The following is a 19486-nucleotide window of genomic DNA, read 5'->3' on the forward strand; positions in this document are numbered from 1 at the left end:
TTAGTCGAGAATGCAGTTGTTTAGATTGAAACTATGCAGTTTATAAGGATAGTGCCTATTTTTAATATTTTTAATTTTGGAGCATCGGATTCAGTGCATCAGCCACCATCAGCCTGTCTGAGCAGATCAAAGAAAGTGACGGTTGATGTTCCACCACAAGATTGTGACAGAGACCACATAATAAGTCCTTAGAGGGAGAAAAACAGCATTTTCTCAAGTTTCAAACTACAGCTGAACAAATCATTATAAATCAGGTAAGTGACATTCTAAGTTGATCTCTGTCTTTTGTATCTTATAGTGCTGTATTTATACCACACAAGCTGGTAGTGCTTGCTTTGCTTTGGCTTTTCAGGGTTAGTTATTGGGATATTCTGATTGCTACAGAGAAATACTAGATTGATGGCATTTCAAGCCGTTCAGCCATATAATCCTAAATTGTGAGCAAAAATTATCTGTTTTGTCATCACTTTAGATATTATGCTAGAGAATCATTCAAATACTTGCCCTAAAATGATGTTTCTGAAGTAGCAACGGTTTCTGCTGTTCTGACGTCAGCTGCAGATGTAAATAAATGGTGGAAGAAAGTAGTTCCTCTTACAAAAGGGTTTTTGAGACTCTCCATGTTTGATTTATTTATTTTTTATACACGATTATGCAGCCAAACTGTTGTATAAACGCAATATCACATGAGTAGCAGTGCAAAAATACAGTCATATCGCACTGCTACTCGTGTGATATTGCTCATATATCAAATAAACAAGATGTGCTTTATTGAACTGAATGGATACATGCAGAATAAAATATTTATTTATTTAAAAAGTGACTGCAAACTTTTGAACAGTAGTGTTTAAAATTATGTATGCTATTTAAGTGGTCGAAATGTGCTGTTCCTGCAAATCCTTATAATACCTCAGCAAAATTTACACAGATGTACACTATATATTCATTATATATATTCATTATATTTTCAGTTTTCATTCATATCTTATCTGTGTCTGTAATTTTATAGCTAGTTTAAAAGCAGGCAGTGTTGAACAAGGGTCAAATGCTTCTTTTGTGCACTATGTTAAAATAATCATTGGCTTTTATACTGTAAAACACAAACAAACACCACCTAATAGTCGTTTAAATGTTTTGTGGCTTTAAGTTTATATATATGCTTCCCTGTTTGGAACCTTTATGATTTTCTTGGAATAATTATATGTAATTTTGTCACATATGCTAGTCTCCAGGAAGCATGAGAACTAGGATGCAGCAAAAAGCTTCAAATGGCAGTAAATGCCACTCATTTCATCACTATTATTGCCATTGCAGAAATGGAAATTAAATAATATTGTTAAACGTTCTATTTGTGTGGTATTTTAAAGTTATTGTGCCTGGTGGAGTTTTCCCTGCTCAAACCGTAACCCTTATTGCATCCTAAATTCGTTGTTTTTTTGTGCTGTTTCACTTTTTGTCAGGCAGTGACGTTTGATTAGATTACAAAAATAAAAACATCTAGATAAAACTTTCCAATAATGATCTCTAAATCCAACAACAGCCTGACACTGATACTGTATATACTTGATATACTGCACTGAGACTACAGTACGTGTGTGGTTTATGAATACATATACATCGCCCTCCTGTGGTGAGATGTGGACGTGACAGACTGTTGATGTGCAAATTCTATAAACCAAGAAACACTTTGAACATGTGCTTCAGTCTGTAACCAAAATCAAGCTATCAGTTCTCTCTCTCTACTGTCATGTGGTCTGTATTTAACAGTGATGCTTGCATTATATCCTCTAGAGGACTCATTATAACAAGCCGTCTGCCTTTATGAACTGTAAAAGGGGTTTGAATGGAATTCCTTGCATGGCCTCTCTTATCCTGCACAATTTGTAAGAAGTCTGGAGTTCAGCAGCATTGGTAACACCTTAACCTGAGCGACATTCGCTTGAATGTTATCTTTCTTAGTGTTTACATTTTTTTTTAATCTATACGCATAAATAACTTACCAAATACGTCACCTTAAACCCTGATCTGAAAGCTCCAGACTTTTTTTTTTTTCACCTTCAGACCAGCATCTGTAGTCCATATGAATAATTGGGCCCAATGGAAGCTGTCCAGTCAGGGAATACAGCAGGATCTCAGTGTCTTCTCTCGTATTTGGGTTAAGGTGTGAGCAACACTAGGACCTTCTTGTCTTTTCATCTCAGTCTCTGGTTGGTGGTTTAAAGGATCATGACTCAGATTTGGGAGGAGCGGGGTTGGTCTGGTAACCGCTGCCGTAGCCGCTGATGGAGGTGGAGTTGGTGATGAGCTCCACTGGAGAGGTGCTGCCAGGGCCCAGATACGCCCGGTGGCTTGGCATTGGAGAAGGGGCTTCGCTGGGGTTCTTGCCGAGGATGAACCGTGTCTCGTCTTCCAGGGTGGAAGCCTCTTTTGCCAGGCTCTTGCGGTAGGAGACTGACAGCTTGTTGGAGCCGTCTGGGAGCCAGTTAAAGTGGCGGGCAATAAAGACCAGTGGGAGAGGAAGCATGGCCACGACGATTAGAGCAAAGCACATGACTATTGCCCAAGGAGGATAACTCTGAAAGCGCTCCATAGCCTGTTTATAGAGAGAAAAACAGAAAGGAATAGTGAAAAGGAAAATCTTTACATCATATTTTCATAGCAATCACATTCAAATCTTTGAAGTTAGAAATATAATATTAAAGTATTCAATTCAATTCACCTTCATTTGTATAGCGCTTTTACAATGTAGACTGTGTCAATGCAGCTTCACATAAAAGATCATGGTAAATTGTAACGGTGTAGTTCAGTTTTCAGAGTTTAAGTTCAGTTTAGCTCAGTTTAGTGTGGTTTAATAGTTAAAAACTAAGTAAGTAATTAAAACTGTTAAGAGTAATTTATAATTGTGCTTAATCAGCTTTGCAATCACTGAAATAAATGACATTAATAATATTTTTCCATCAAAAAATGCTCTTTGACTGTATTGTAATAAAATAAGCCTCTTCGATAGAGCTGGGTGATTATTGAAAAGTAATTGAAATCGGCATTCAGAACTTCAGAATCAGAATCAGAATCAGAATCGGTTTTATTGCCAAGTGTGCTTCACACACACAAGGAATTTGTTTTGGCTACAGAAGCTTCCAGTGTACATAAAGTGACATGTGACAACACAAAATAATCTGAAAAAATAAAATAATAATAATAAAAAATGATGAACATTAAACAGATGCGGTTAGTGAAGAAACCTGGATGTTGAATTGTATGTACAGATTGTTATAAATATACAGGTTACAAGGTGCTGTGTACAAGTGCGAATGTAGAAAGTATTGCATTGTATATTGATATAAGGTGCTGTGTACAAGTGCGTATGAGAAAGTATTGCACATATTTATTGCACAGTAGGGGAATATTTAACTGTTCATAAGGTAGACAGCCTGAGGAAAGAAACTTTTCCTGTGTCTGGCTGTTTTTGTGCTTGGTGCTCTGAAGCGCCGACCAGACGGTAACAGTTCAAACAGGTAGTGTGCTGGGTGTGAGGCGTCCAGAGTGATTTTGCGAGCCCTTTTACTCACTCTGGAAGAGTACAGTTCTTGAAGTGTAGGAAGGGTAGTGCCAGTGATTCGTTCAGCAGTCCGGACTATTCGCTGTAGTCTACGGAGGTCGGTTTTGGCAGCTGAGCCGAACCAGACGGTGATTGAAGTGCAGAGGATGGATTGGATGACAGCTGAGTAGAACTGTACGAGCAGCTCCTGTGGCAGGTTGAACTTCCTCAGCTGACGAAGGAAGTACAGTCTCTGCTGGGCTTTCTTCACAATAGAGTCTATATGAGTGTCCCACTTCAGATCCTGAGAGATGGTGGTGCCCAGGAACCTGAATGACTCTACTGCAGCCACAGTGCTGTTCATGATGGTGAGTGGGGGGAGTGCAGGGGGGTTTCTCCTGAAGTCCACTATCATCTCCACTGTTTTGAGCGTGTTCAGCTCCAGGTTGTTGTGTCTGCACCATAACGCCAGCCGCTCCACCTCCTGTCTGTATGCAGACTCGTCACCGTTCTGGATGAGGCCGATAACAGTAGTGTCGTCTGCAAACTTAATGAGTTTGATGGAGGGGTCTTTTGCAGTGCAGTCGTTGGTGTACAGGGAGAAGAGCAGTGGAGAAAGAACACATCCCTGGGGGGCACCAGTGCTGATGGTGCGGCTGTCGGATGTGATTTTGCCCATTCTGACTAGCTGCTGTCTATCTGTCAGAAAGCTGGTGATCCATTGACAGACAGAGCTAGGAACAGAGAGCTGGGCCAGTTTGTACTCAAGCAGTGATGGGACGATGGTGTTAAAGGCAGAACTGAAGTCCACAAACAGAATCCTTGCGTAGTTCCCTGGTTTGTCCAGATGTTGTAGGGTATAATGCAGTCCCATGTTGACTGCATCATCCACAGACCGGTTTGCTCTATAGGCGAACTGCAGGGGGTCCAGCAGGGGTCCAGTGATGTCCTTCAGATATGCTAGCACCAGTCTTTCGAATGACTTCATGGCCACAGATGTTAAGGCCACAGGTCTGTAGTCATTGAGTCCTGTGATCTTTGGCTTCTTCGGGATTGGGATGATGGTGGAGCGCTTAAAGCAGGATGGAACTTTGCGCTGTTCCAGTGATCTATTGAAGATATGGGAGAAAATGGGAGCCAGCTGGTCAGCGCAGGTTCTCAGACAGGCTGGTGAGACACCATCTGGCCCTGGTGCTTTCCTTCTCTTCTGTTTACTGAAGATCTGACGCACATTTTCCTCACTGATCTGAAGAGCAGGGGGGGAGAGGAAGATGGCTGGAGGTGTTGATGGCTGTGTAGGGCGATGGTCCGGGCTGTGTTGATGTGGTGTTGATGGCTGTGTAGGGCGATGGTCCGGGCTGTGTTGATGTGGTATTGATGGCCGTGTAGGGCGATGGTCCGGGCTGTGTTGATGTGGTGTTGATGGCTGTGTAGGGAGATGGTCCGGGTGGGTGTGAGGTGTCTGGTCATAGGTGTCAAACCTACAGTAGAACATATTCAGCTCGTTTGCAATATGTTTATTGCTGTCGATACTGGGGGACGGTGTCTTGTAATTAGTGAAATCTTTTAAGCCTCTCCACACTGATGCAGGGTCGTTAGCTGAAAACTGGTTTTGCAGCTTTTTGGCATAGCTTTTCTTAGCCACACCAATCTCCTTTGTCAATGTGTTCCTGGCCCGATTGTACAGGATCCTGTCACCACTCCTGTAAGCATCCTCTTTGGCCTGACGAAGCTGTCTGAGTTTTGGTGTGAACCATGGTTTATCATTGTTAAATGACAAGTAGGTCCTGGTAGGGATGCATAACTCCTCACAGAAACTGATGTATGATGTTACAGTCTCTGTGAGCTCGTCCAGATCTGTGGCTGCAGCTTCAAAAACATCCCAGTCAGTGCATTCAAAACAGGCTTGTAAGACCTGCTCTGTGTCGTTGGTCCATCTCTTGACAGTCCTTAATACTGGCTTAGTAGTTTTAAGTTTTTGCCTGTAAGTTGGTATAAGATGAACCAGGCAGTGATCGGAGAGTCCTAGAGCTGCTCTGGCGACGGAGCGATATGCATCCTTTATTGTGGTGTAGCAATGGTCCAAAATTTTATTGCCTCTGGTGGGGCATGTAATGTGCTGTTTGAATTTAGGCAGCTCATGTGTGAGTTTTGCCTGATTAAAGTCCCCAAGTATGATAAAAGCAGAGTCCGGGTGTTGTTGTTCTGTCTCTGTGATCAGATCAGCCAGCTGTTGCAGTGCAGTACTCACGTGTGCTTGCGGTGGAATGTAAACACAGACGAGAATGAACGAGGAAAACTCTCTTGGTGAATAAAACGGCTTACAGTTAATGAAAAGCACTTCCACATCAGGACAGCACATCTTCTTTAACACAGTTACATCCGTACACCACCTTCTGTTGATGTAAAAGCATGTCCCACCACCGCGCGTTTTGCCCGTTGACTCCGTATCGCGATCTGCTCTGTACAGCTGAAAGTCCGGTAGGTTTAATGCGCTGTCCGGAATGGCTTCGTTTAGCCAGGTTTCCGTGAAACACAGGACAGCAGAGTTGTTAAAGTTCTTGTTTTTGCATGTGAGCAGAAATAGTTCGTCCATTTTGTTAGGAAGAGAGCGGAGATTCGCCAGGTGAATGCTGGGCAGCGCCGTTCTGAAGCCGCGCTGTCTTAGCCTGACGAGCGCGCCGGCTCGCTTCCCACGCTTGCGCGTCTTGTAGCGTTTCCACAATGCGGCTGCTCCGCCGACTACAATGTTCCGCAAAACGCCACAAAAATCAAAATCCAGTTCTTGATTGGTTGGTGTGCACTGCCGAATGTTCAGCAGCTCGTCCCTGGTGTAACTGATCGTGTTTGACAAACATAAAACAGGACAGACTAACAAAAACAGTGCAAACACTGGAGAGCCCCCCGCCGAAGCGGCCATCCGCGGCGCCATCTTGATGAGGTCAATACTTACAGGTATAATCAATCAAATTTTTCCAGGACGATTTTTTAAATTACTTTCCCTACTGCGTGTGGAGTGACGTGACCCCGCTGCGTTAAAGGCTGAGGCTGATTTATTCTTCTGAGGCCACTTTGCAGCCACATCTGATCTCTGGTCATGTTGGACCATGGACTCATTTTCAAACCTTACTTTGCACTACATTAATGATGAATGGAAGCTGCGCCAGAGATACGGCATATTTTTCATTACATTAAAATGATTATTTACATTAAAATATTTGTTTACAGAAGATGCAGGAAATATTAGTTACAGAATATACTATGTTTTTTTATTTAGAAGAGATGCTGCTTATTTTCTACTTTTAATATGAAAATCATTGAAAATAATTAATTTTGTTCTCAAAAGTGAAGTGCAAGTTATTTTCACTTTTTCATAAGGACAACAGGGATCGTTGGTTTTAGGCAATGTGTGTTTTAATTTGTTGTTCAACGTTGATGTTCAATAAATAATCATTGATAGTAGATGGAGTGTGTTAACTTCAATTAGTTAAAATCAAGTAATGCATTCAGAAATCTCATGTTTAATATGCGAGCATATTTAATGTGCAAAACCTGTCAGTGAACTATGAGGGTTAAAAAAAAAAATCGCTTATTAATCGTAATCGAGTTCAAATGTTCAATCAATCGAGAATTTTAATTTAGGCCAAATCACCCAGCCCACTCTCTGAGCATAAACCTTTCAACCACAGTGTAAATATCTAATTGTGAACATGTTTAGCATCACATGAATATAGCTGTGTATATATGTATATATATATATATGTATATATATATATATATATATATATATATATATATATATATATATATATATATATATATATATATATATATATATATATATACAGTAAGGGGAAAAAAGACCAGCATCGTAAAATAATTAATACAAACTACCAAATACTGCGTACTTTTTATAGAAAAAAAAATTAACAACCATAAATTATAACAACGCAAGTGTAGTACCTGTACATACATATATGGAACTAAGGAGTATGTAAAATAAGGAACCAAATCTTAATACTAAACAATGGATGTCTATATAGTATATTTTTATGGTAATATTATCCTTTATATCTGGCTTTTTGGCAACAGTAATTTATCATTGCTCTTTACATTATTTTCCGTTACACCCTACAAAATTGGTCATTTCTATTCCCTTTCCATGCAAAGCAAATGATTAACACAATTATGACCATAAAAGTTTTTGCAATTTCTGTTTTTTATATGAATACAATTTTAGAAATTCTGAACAGGTGTAGCAAAAAGCTTTTTAGAAATGAAACAACAAAAACGTATAGTTGCTTCATTATTTGAATTTTTTAGTAGTGTTTGCAGCAACAAAATATGCACATTAATTGTAAAATTATTAATGAAACTAATATTTACTTATTAATAATTATTTACACCACCAGGTACTGCTATAAAATAACATTATCAAATTTCATCACTAATATATTACTGCCCAATCTTTTCTTTATTTTTTTATTATTATTTTTTTTTTACATATATTGACCTTATTCTTAACGTTTGAGTTGGAATTTTTTTGGCTTGAGACTTCCAGTCCTATTGATTTTTAGACATTAAAAACTGCTCGTTATTTTCTTGATCTTGCAAACAGATATTTCCTTATTATGTTATTCTGCTTTTTTTGTATAGTCATGAACACACTTGTTTGTAGAGCAAGTAGTTTCACCGTTTTCTGCCGTTTTTTTAATTCCTAGTCATTTTCCTATAGGTAGCTGAATCGGAAAAATTACAGTACTTCTGTATTGCAGAATAAGTTTAATACCATGGTATAATTAGTAAACAGGAATAAAACAGGAGCAAAAGAAGCAGACTAGTGTATAACTAACCAGGTCTTGCACCCATGCATTGTATCCAAGAGGGCTGATGGCCATCTCCACGACACTGGCAGAAATCAGTATGATCAGACACACTGGAGACACATACTTCCACAAGTAGAAGTAAACAGTGTACGGTCTGAAGCCCAGCATGTCCTCCAGATCCTGCATGAACCTGCAAAAAACAACCAGCAATATAGTTCAAAATTAGACACATGGCAAAAAAACTAACTGAATTGCTAAGACTATATTTGGAAAAAACAATATAGATGATGATGAGATCTGATTTCAGAGATGCAGTCCTATTTTAAGGCGCTCTTTGAAGATCTTTATTAGCAGTAAACAGTGCATCTGCTTACCTCTTGGTGCCATAGACCCAGGCCACAGATACATTCTCCAGGATCACCACAATAGTGAGGGGCAAACCAGCAGAATAGTCATCGAACATGGTGACAAAGTAGTTCCCTGAACGCTGGACGAACAGAAGGCCGCACAAAAAGGCCACAATACAGCAGCCCACTGAATGGAGACACAAAAGATTGTTATTTTGTGGCTCTCAAAAGTGGTCAGATATAATGTCTCTTGGAACAATATGACTAAGAACAATATTAATACGAAGGGCATAAATGTGGGACTCTAACCTGTAAGGTACTCTTTGCGAATTTTGAAGGCATCCAGAATGGGAGTGGTGATGCCAGTCATGGTGCCAATCATGCTGCCCAAGCCCAGGTTAATCAACATGAAGAAAAACATGACTGACCAGAAAGGAGAAGCTGGGAAATGGGTCATGGCCTCTGTAAAGGCAATAAAAGCCAAACCAGTGCCTTGAACAGCCTGACAGGAAAAAGAAAGATCATAAAAAAGTACATTATTATATTTGTTTTGGAAAATAGAAATAATTAACATATTGATTAAACTAAAATAATCAATAATAACTCCAAATCTCAATAAAATGAAATAAAAATAAAAGCTTATATTTTATTCTTGCAGTATACAGTCGTCAACATTTGAAAAATTTTAAAAACGTGATCCACTATAAGAGTTAATTTTATTTTCGGATCCAGAATATATTGTAATGAGTTCAATATGAATAACCTACTTTCATGAATGAAATTTCCATTGCATCCAATGCAACATGATGGCTCAGACAGATTGAATGTTGATAATTTATCCTTTTATAAGCTAAACACAAAAGTACTAAAACAAATAAAGTGAAATGATAATTAACTAAATCTCAATGCAATAAATGCAAAATATATATTATGGCTAAATATAAAAATTCTGATTAAAATGTCCCAAATAAATGTATAATTATATGAAAATGATGAAAACGATCCAATAGATGAAATTGAAATAGACATCAATATAGCTGCAATACAGCAGGGAAAATAAGCACCATTTTTGACAGAAAACATTTCTATAGGTGCCATTGACTTGAAATTTGGAAACAACCAAAGAAATCTATATTATGCAAAGAAAACAATATTAATTAGTTTACAAATTAAGTTATGTGTAATAAGATGAAATAACACAGTGGAAAAAGTATTGAACACATGAAGAAATGTAGGTGTAGAAAGGCAGTGAAAGCTCAGACAGCAGCTGAAATCTTTTAGTAGTTCCAGGTTGGACATTTCAGCAAGACAATGATCCAAAACACAGCCAAGGAAACTCAAATGCTTTCAGAGAAAGAAAATCAAGCTGTAGAAGGGCCCAGCCAATCACCTGACTTGAACCCAATAGAAAATACAAAATAAAGATGATTTCATTCTCCATATGAGAGGCGTCTTTAAGCTGCCATCACCAAAAAAGCCTTTTGTATAAAGTATTAAACACTTTTCAGTAGTTCAGTACTTTCTCATTGTTATTACACATAACTCATTTTTCATATTTCTCTTGTTTTGTTTTATTTTTATGTTGAGTTTTTACCAAAATCTAGTTTAATTCCACGTCAACAGCTTCTTTAGAAATATACCTAGGAAAAAACATGACATGTTCAATACTTATTTTCCCTGCTGTACAATATGTCAAATTTGCATATAATAATTGAGCTTTGCTTACACTCTAGGCTTGTTTCAATACCTGTGTTAAGGGGCAATACCATCTGGGGATGTGCAAGACTTATCATTTAGTCGGTTTCAAAATTTCTGTTTAAGCATGAAATTACTTGTAGGGCACATTTCTAATTGTAACATTTGACATTTAAGTCTATTGAGTTAAATAGAAAAAAAGTGTCCTCCATCTTAAATCCTAATTGCTGAAACTTGTGTATGAAAGCAGAGAGTTCACGGGCTGAACACCTGCCTTATTGAGCTCATCCTCCAGCAAACACTGCTCCAGTCCTAGCTGCGCAAAACTGTCCTCCTTCACGATCTTTATTACGCCGTACATCTCAGCGTAGTCGGACGAGGTCAGGTGCGAGAAGTTGACGTGAGGAGGGATGAGATCGTGACTCAGCACATTTGAGTTTAAGTAACCCAGGATCTTTTCAGCATTCCTACAAGGAAAAAAATCATAGACATGAGGCTGAAGCATGACCTCAAAACCTAGCTTTTACATTTAGATTTAAAGTATTGCGCATGCGATTAATCCAATCACAAACAAATATATCCTTTTATGAGAGAAATGAAATAAAGGTGGGGTGGCGCAGTGGGTAACGCTGTCCCCTCACAGGAAGAAGGTCGCTGGTTTGAGTCCCGGCTGGGTCAGTTGTCATTTCTGTGTGGAGTTTGCATGTTCTCCCCATGTTCGCATGGATTTCCTCCAGGTACTCCGGTTTCCCCCACAAGTCCAAAGACATGCGTTATAGGTGTATTAGATAAGCTAAATTGTCTGTAATGTATGGGTGTGAATGAGAGTGTATGGGTGTTTGCAAGTGCTGGGTTGCAGCTGAAAGGGCATCCGCTGCGTAAAACATATGCTGGATAAGTTGCCGGTTCATTCCGCCGTGATAACCCCTGATTAGTTAAGGGACTAAGCTGAAAAGAAAATGAATGAATGAATAAAATATAGGTGTAATAGTAGGTCATACGTACTCCACCACACATTTCTCGTTCATAATGTTGGCTTTGAAGCCCAGCACGGCGAACACCACGAGCGTGGCTAGTATAGAGGTCATGAAGTTGATGATGGAGACCAGTACGGCATCAAAATGGCAGTTGTTGTCTCTCTTATTGTAGCTGGAAAAAGCGATGACTCCTCCGAAACCCAGACCAAGAGCAAAGAAGACCTGAGTGGCTGCTTCACGCCATACCTGTGGCTCCAGCATGATCTCCAGCTAAAATGACATTCATTAAATCAATTAATATGTTTATTTGATTTCAATTCATAATAATTATTTAAGTAAATGAGAGGTGACCAATAAGTGAAGGCCTACAAATATTTATATATTTACGACCGAGTTTGTGTTCCCAAAATGAACACTTCCTAATTAATCACTCATCTCCAGATAATCTAAGATTAGCATGCTTAAAAATATATTGAGATTATTTTGATTGGTGTTTATGGCTTCGTGAAGAACCTTTAATATCTATAGTCTCTTTTATTCTGCAAAATGTTTTTTGTTGTTTCAAAAATGTATTTAAATTAATAAAATATTCTTTATACTATTTAAAAATACTGATTTTTAACTAAAATATACTGTAGTGAACCAAAAAAGTTTTGTTCTTGTACACTCAAGAAAAATATGTTTGCTGTTTGTTCAAACTACTTTTCTTACAATTCTTAAGTTTTGCGATCACTGGATTCTGCAATCACTGCAGTTCTTATTTACAATTCTTCTGTTTTTTTTAGACAACTTAATTGTTATGTGTTCAATCTACCTAAATTTGTAAAAACGATTAAGTTAACTTAATCGATTTGTGTTGGCACACCCTGAAGGAATTTTTTACAATGTATAGAGCTCAACATAGACCATTATTGATGCTTCATAATTCACATTTAAAAGTCATATACATTAAGCAGCTTTAAATGAAAAAAACACACCCTTAGCTGACAAACAAGGGTCTTCTCTGGTGAAATCAGTTATTTTATTTTATTTATTTTTATAGCCCAAATTACAAATGCTTGACCCTGCTCTGTGTGACAGTTTAGTTTAGTTCTTGCTTGACAAGTTGTTGAATGGTTGTTGTAGTATTATTTTTTTGTTTTGGCATGCACCACCACATCTTAATTGATCTTTGTCTTGTTGTTTTCTTTGTCTATGTACTTGAGTTTAAATAGGTAGGGTTAAATGAAAAATAAAACCTCTCAAAATCTTCTAATTTGAACTGGCTGCTTGACATGTAGTCTTTGCTTGTTCTGCTTATAAACATTGAGTCAGTTCTTGCAGCAGATATGGACATTTCGACAGACATACGCCACATGAGAGGTCATGAACTGGGCAGGAGTTGCACTTTGTTGGAAGTTTACATCTCTAGGAACAGGATTTGGCACCCCTGGTGTATGCTGAGCCCCATTCACTTGAATGAAAAATCCTAGAATGTTTCCCTCTAAAAAATCTCAATTATTTTTTTGGCTGATGAAAAAGTCTTGCAGATCTTAAAAGGCTGTTTTCATTTTTGAGTCAAGTATGTGTTTGCGATATTACAATCTTTTTCTCTAAAGTTATTACATACCCTAACCACACCACAAGAGGGAGTCCAACCATGTGACAAAGCGTTACATTTTATTTATTTATTTATTTACGATGCTGACTTTTCATCTAAAGCTTTGCTTACACTGCATAAAATTTGTGACTAAAAGAATAAATCTGAAGACATTGAATCACATAAATATTACATGTGTATTTAGGAGAGTGTGTGCATATACTTACCTTGGGTGTGAACATGTGAGCGATGCCGTCTACGGCTCCTTTAAGAAACAGTCCTCTCACCAGGAAGCAGAAGAGGACCACGTATGGAAACAGAGAGCTGAAGTACATCACCTGCACAAATACAGCATGACAATTACAACTGGGTTTCTATTTAAATGTTTTACAATGGTTTGTGGACACATTTATCAAAATCTACACGTGAATTAACTCAAATAATAAGACTTTCTAGTAAATAGTATAATAAATCTATAAGAACTCATAAAATCCTTACACTTTGCAAATTAGTTTAATTTATAAAAACTTTTGTATTCATACTTTTTGTACCTTTTCGTATTAGTTTTTTATTATTTTATTGTTGTTGATTTATATAGTATTCAATCAGCTTTCTTAACTTATGACAAGTATGTTTAAAAAAATCTGAATAAAAGAAAGACAAATTACATTCAGTGTTATAGGCTTTTCTAGTTGTATGACCTAAAACAGAGGTAAATCTGGCCTGATGAGATTAACTGAAATCGAGAACTACGTGTCCCTGTTGTCTAGACACTGTTCCAGTAGATGTGTATTTTTCTAAAGAATTAGTGTTTGCAAAACCAGCAGCGCTATCAAACCTTGAACTACAGTAGCTTGAAGGAGAATTCAGTCGTTCTGCTCTGAGAAAATAATCATAATTGCATGCAGTGATTGTGTAATTGTTCAGAAGTGCTTGATAATGCAGATTGTTCCTTCGAGCTCTATCTGAAAATTGGTGTGTTTCTCATCTCGGTTGATTCTCGTTTCATTATCTCATGCAGTGAGAAGTGTGCCTCACCTTCCCAGAAGACTGAATGCCCTTTATTACAGCCAGGCAGACAATTATCCAGGCAGCCAGCAGTGACAGAGTCATCCTCCAGTTCAGACCCCCGCTGTCTGCGATTGTGCTGGTGATGTTCAGGGTCTCCCGGTACCAGAAGTACGTAGTTGCTGAGCTTTTCTCACACTCGGGCTCCACAACTAGCCAAACAGAAGATTCATATTAAATCAGGCTCAATTTCGCCACTCAGATTACTCTTTCCGTCTAATTTTAAACCTGATTAGACCTGTCACAATATCTGTTTTTTGTTGTATGATATATTGCACCAAAATATATTGCGATAAACGATATTATCATAGTTTTAAGACCATTTTATGACACTCATTGTATAATGCTATAATGACAATATAATATCATCACAATTAGGCATGGGACGATAACTGTTTTCAAGGTATACCGCAGTTTCGAAAAGTCAAGGTTCTAAAACTGCCAACATTTTCTGTTATACCATTCCTAAGGTATGTGTAGGATTTTTTTTTACGTTTTATTATTTTTTAAGTTTTTAGGACAATGGTATCTCCAGCAGAAAATATATCCAAAGAAGCTGTTTGAATTGTAAAGAAATCTGCTTTAATGAAAACAGCAGAAGTCAATAAGGATGCTCTGATTGATCGGCCGATAATCAGATTTAATGACTCAATCTGTACTCGCCAATCTGGCTGATCTCATGAACCGATCGCAAATGTTTGTTTACGAGTTTACAAGTGTGAGCGATTACAGCAATAATATATACCGATGTGGAGCAACCTCTGTTTACAGTCTATACTTTATGTATTATTATTTATGCTCACACCTAAATGGTTATAAGATATGTGTTAAAGGGATTATTTGCTGCATCCTTAATTTATTCTTTTAGGGCAAGGACAATACTTAAAATGTGCTTTATGCATTATAAAGATTGAAGCATCACTCAATACTCTGTATCGGCTGCAAAAATCCCTAGAAGTCAATGATTGATTTTAATTATTGAGCCTGACAGGTTTACTGCTCCAAAATATTTTAAATTGTTACCGATTTAAAATATGATGTGTTCAAAGGGGGAAAAAGTAACAAAGGCTGCACTATCTGCTACCAGCTCTATTTTCAGTTGTCATATGAAAATATACTAAAGTAATTAATAGTAAATACTTTTTAAACTATACTGACTCCTCTAATATAGATAGAGATGTTGCACAATCTGCTATAAATAAAATGCTGCTAGAATAGTTTATGTATGGCCGATATATATTGTATCACCAAAAATGACTGAGGTCATGTCCATGTGTTGTACGATAAGTCGATATATTAATTATTGACAAACACACTTGCCTATAGTTTCTAGTTATCCTGAAGTGTATGATTAGTGTTGCAGCTGGAAGGTCATCCGCTGCGTAAAACATGTGCTGGATAAGTTGGTGGTTTATTCTGCTCTGGCGACCCTGGATTAATAAAGGGACTAAGCCGAAAAATGAGAGAAAATGAATGAATGAGTTTGATTAGTGTGTTTAAGTTTGGAGCAAAACTTTTCAGGGTTGCATTTCCCAAAAGCAAATTAGCCAACTATGGTCTGAAATTATGTTGTTTTTCCTGAAACCATGCTTCCTAGGAATATTGACCAAGAACATCGCAAACATTTTTTAATAGAAAATGTTTGTGATAAAAATAAGCAAGCTAACTTGCAGTACAATTTTTATAAATGGACAAAATCATTTCTAACACTCTTAGAATTAAAACCCTTTTTAAAAAGAGCATACAGTACATGCTCTAGAACCACAGTGGAATCCTGGAGTAACATCAGGGAACACATAATAAAGTAAAATATTAGAACAATTGGGTAAAGCAATAATCTGACATTAGCTAAATGAATTGCCTATGTGATGACAGATGATCAGGTTGCCAAGATTTTGCATAGTAAAGACTGTTCCTTGATTATTATCTGGTCACACTTCATTTTGATGGTCCGTTTACCAGTTACATTTGTTACAGAAAGTTACATTGCATCTACATGCCAACTAATTTTCATTAGATTATAAGTAGACTGTTAGGTTGGGTTTAGGATTAGTGTAAGTTGACATGTACTTGCAAAGTTTCTTATAGTTAGTTAAATGTTTGTTGAAGGAACAGTATCAACAGATATTAAGCAGACAGTCTACTAAAACTCCAATAGACCATCAAAATAAAGTGTTACATTCCTGTCCAAAAATATAGTTGTAAATCAGGGATACCCTTGGGCCTATGGAGGGATACCCTTGGGCCTAACCCCAATTAATAACTAAGATTAGTGTGAAATAAAAGTTGAATAGTGTATTAGTGTTTCCCAGCACTGGGGGTTCATGAGTTAATATACTCTCAGGATGCTGGAAGGGCATCTGCTGCATAAAACATATGCCAGAATTATTGTCGGTTCATTCCGCTGTGGCGACCCCAGATTAAACTGAATGAGAGTGAGGATAAAAAGTGATTAAAAATGGTGACTATGGCCCAGAACTTGTTGTAATCCTAAATGGACATTTATTATAAACCTATACTCGAATCTACCTTGATTGGAAAGTTATTCTAGGATCAATAAAAGATGTTTATCCAGGAAACATGATCTACTTGGGTATATCATTAACAATTGCTTCCCCAAGAATTTTTAATTGAAAACATTCAATAAGCTTTTTGGGAGCCCATCATCCAAATACCCTACATGTTTTGGTCACTTGCTGCTATTTCCAGTTCTGCCAGTGCTTTGGGAATCTTTAAGCTTTGCTTCTAACAGCATAGTATAGTGTCTTGGAAATGAATACAGAAACAGAATCATTACTTGTTGATGAAACACTGCACAAACCAACAAAATTTGGGGTTGAATCATTATAGTTTGACCTACATAGAGGCTTTAAAGTTTGTAATACATGGCCCTGTTTACACCTGATATTAAGATGCATTTGTGCCAATCTAGTGCTGAATACAGGCGTGAACCGGGTCTTAAACATGTTAAGCTGATTCTCTTTAGACATAGTTTAAACTCATGTGGATTAGGGCTGCACAACATATTATCTCAGCATCGATATCACAATGTGCGCATCCACAATAGTCACATCACATAGATATTCAACGTTGAGTTGACTTTGCAGTGTATTTTTTACATTTACATATACAAAACCACAAAGCATCCGCTGTTACATTCAGTTCTGCTGGTAGTTTATTCCATTTCATGCATGATTCACTGCTGTACAGAATCATCCCAGTCAATCAAAAATAATATTACATTTGATAATACTTTAGGGACCAATTCTCATTATTATGCTTATTAGCATGCATGTTATTGAAATTGTGGCTGCTTATTAGTACTTCTAAACTACATATTCTGCATGATCTTATTCTGCATTTCTAAGCCTACCCAATACCTAAACTATATTAATAAAAGCAGCAAATTCATAGTTAATGGTTAAAAAAAGTCATAGTTAAAGGTTTACTAATAGCGAGAGTTGAACCTTAAAATAAAGTGTGACCATAATGCAATATATATTAAAGAACATCTACATAACATTTAAAAACACTAGCATTTAACAGTTTTGGGCTATATAAGAATATTTGTGCTTTGTTTTGAGCACTTAACCTGCACGTCTACATACATCTATTGTAAGAAAGCTAGAGATCGACACTGACTGCAGGTCAAAGCTTCTGTCTATTTCATCCTCTGCTCATTGACCAGAGGACAGTACCGCGTGACATTCTGGGAAGCCTTAAACACACAACATGCCCTTGAGAGCGATGCTCATAAAAAGCATCTATAGGAAATGTGACAAGGTGTGAATAGGGCAGAATCAAGCGGCAACATCCAGCTCTCTCTTGTGAAGCTAATATGGATATAACTGAATTGCAGTTCGTTGAAATTCAGCAAGGCCTTGCTCCAAAATAGAACACATTTCTATTGACCCCAATGTTAAAATGGCCAACTTTACAGCAGAAAAAAAAAGGTGTTTACAGCCTGCTACAAAAAACGATTTTGGTCTATTTAGCAAATGTTACACTTTAACTGTGAGGGAGTGAATGTTTTTCTAATTTATATTAAGTCTGCAAAATTAAGGGCGTTGACACTTGAGTGACAGCTAGGTCTCACTAGTTGCCGTCTCCTCAACTGATTCAGGCTGATTAGCCGCTGAACTCTGCACATACTGTATATCATATTTTTGTTTTGTTTTATGTGGCTTTCCACAGTCAATTGCCCATTGCCTAGAAAAACGTCATAAGAACAAGCTACTACAGCTGTGTGTATCACAGCTCTAGGTAAAGTGAAATATCCAGCTACAATAAGGCTTAAATCTGAAAGTGCGCCATGTTTAAAACTAATGATACACCTATAAAAGAGTCGACTCATATTGGTTCGAATGATGTGTAGGCACAAGTGGTGGGCATTTCTGCTGAACGCAGTCGACCAATAACAACAGACTGGGTCACCAGACAAATCAGGGCAGATTGACATCACGCTAAGGAGGAGTTTGGGAACAATGTTTGCTGAGCAAATCATATCGGAGTCATTGGGGTAATTAGATTTAAAAAATGCATATTATAAGACAATGAAAGTGTTTTTGACCTTGCATGCACATCAGCATGTTGTTAGAGACCCCTAAAACCAAAATATGACCTTTTTTAAGGCATAATAGGGGCTCTTTAAGAGAGACTGCAATGCTAAAAGATATCAACCACCATTCATGATAATGTATAACAGAATGACTGTAGTGGAAGTAGAAAGAAATGGAGAAAAATCTAATTCCTCAATGAAGTTTGCTAGCAATTTGGTATAGAAACATCTTTCATTCAGAAATTCATTGTAAGCAATTACAAAGAAACTGCAAGTAACTTTGAATTAAAAAAAGATTTTGAAGCAGAAAACTTGAAATACTCCTCCTACACTTTTATTTACTACTGTACTTACAGTGTACAATTTACTAACGATTTGAATGGCAAGCAATCAGAAAGCCACATTTCATTTCATTATGCAAAGGGTTGTACCAAGAGAAATATCTTGCATTAAATGAATCCTCTCCAGTCTTTATGGTCATTATGTGAGAAACTAAAGAGCACTCACTGGCTTGGCTGCCGTTCCTCCTGATGGGGCAGTCGCTCCAGGGTAGAGGATACTGAAATGACTGGAAGAAGTAGAAGATGCTCCAGCCGATAATCACGTTGTAGTACAGACCCACAAAACCACACACCTGCAGAGTTGGAGAAGGCGAGAACGAAAAGCATTGGTTAACAACTTTAAAAAAAAAAAACAATTATGGTGGTAATACTTTCAAAAAAACATCCCCTGGCAAGGTCTCATTGAGTCTAAGTCCCATTTTGTCTGACTGCAGACAATTTATTGAACATCAAACATCATGTGTACTAAAAATAGCAAGAGCTGTCAAAATCCAATCTAACAGTCTGGCAACTTCTGGCTGTCTTATTCTGGTGATGTTTTCTGATTTACTACAGGC

General features: G+C 37.5%; 1 protein-coding gene across 1 annotated transcript in view; it reads right to left on the minus strand.

Moving 5' to 3' along the window:
• Positions 1 to 955: 955 nt before the first annotated feature.
• The window catches only part of slc6a17 (solute carrier family 6 member 17), a 37833-nt gene continuing 19302 nt past the window's right edge, over positions 956 to 19486 (minus strand). Inside the window, exons 4-12 of the mRNA XM_056463620.1 lie at positions 19096 to 19222; positions 14001 to 14182; positions 13190 to 13300; positions 11412 to 11653; positions 10681 to 10873; positions 9021 to 9213; positions 8739 to 8898; positions 8392 to 8554; positions 956 to 2593 (exon numbers count right to left, since the gene is read on the minus strand). Coding sequence (XP_056319595.1) covers positions 2225 to 2593; positions 8392 to 8554; positions 8739 to 8898; positions 9021 to 9213; positions 10681 to 10873; positions 11412 to 11653; positions 13190 to 13300; positions 14001 to 14182; positions 19096 to 19222 — 1740 coding nt within the window. The 3' untranslated portion in view covers positions 956 to 2224. The remainder of the gene's footprint in view (positions 2594 to 8391; positions 8555 to 8738; positions 8899 to 9020; positions 9214 to 10680; positions 10874 to 11411; positions 11654 to 13189; positions 13301 to 14000; positions 14183 to 19095; positions 19223 to 19486) is intronic.

The sequence above is a fragment of the Danio aesculapii genome, chromosome 8, assembly GCF_903798145.1.
Source record: "Danio aesculapii chromosome 8, fDanAes4.1, whole genome shotgun sequence".
NCBI classification, from domain to species: Eukaryota; Metazoa; Chordata; class Actinopteri; order Cypriniformes; family Danionidae; genus Danio; species Danio aesculapii.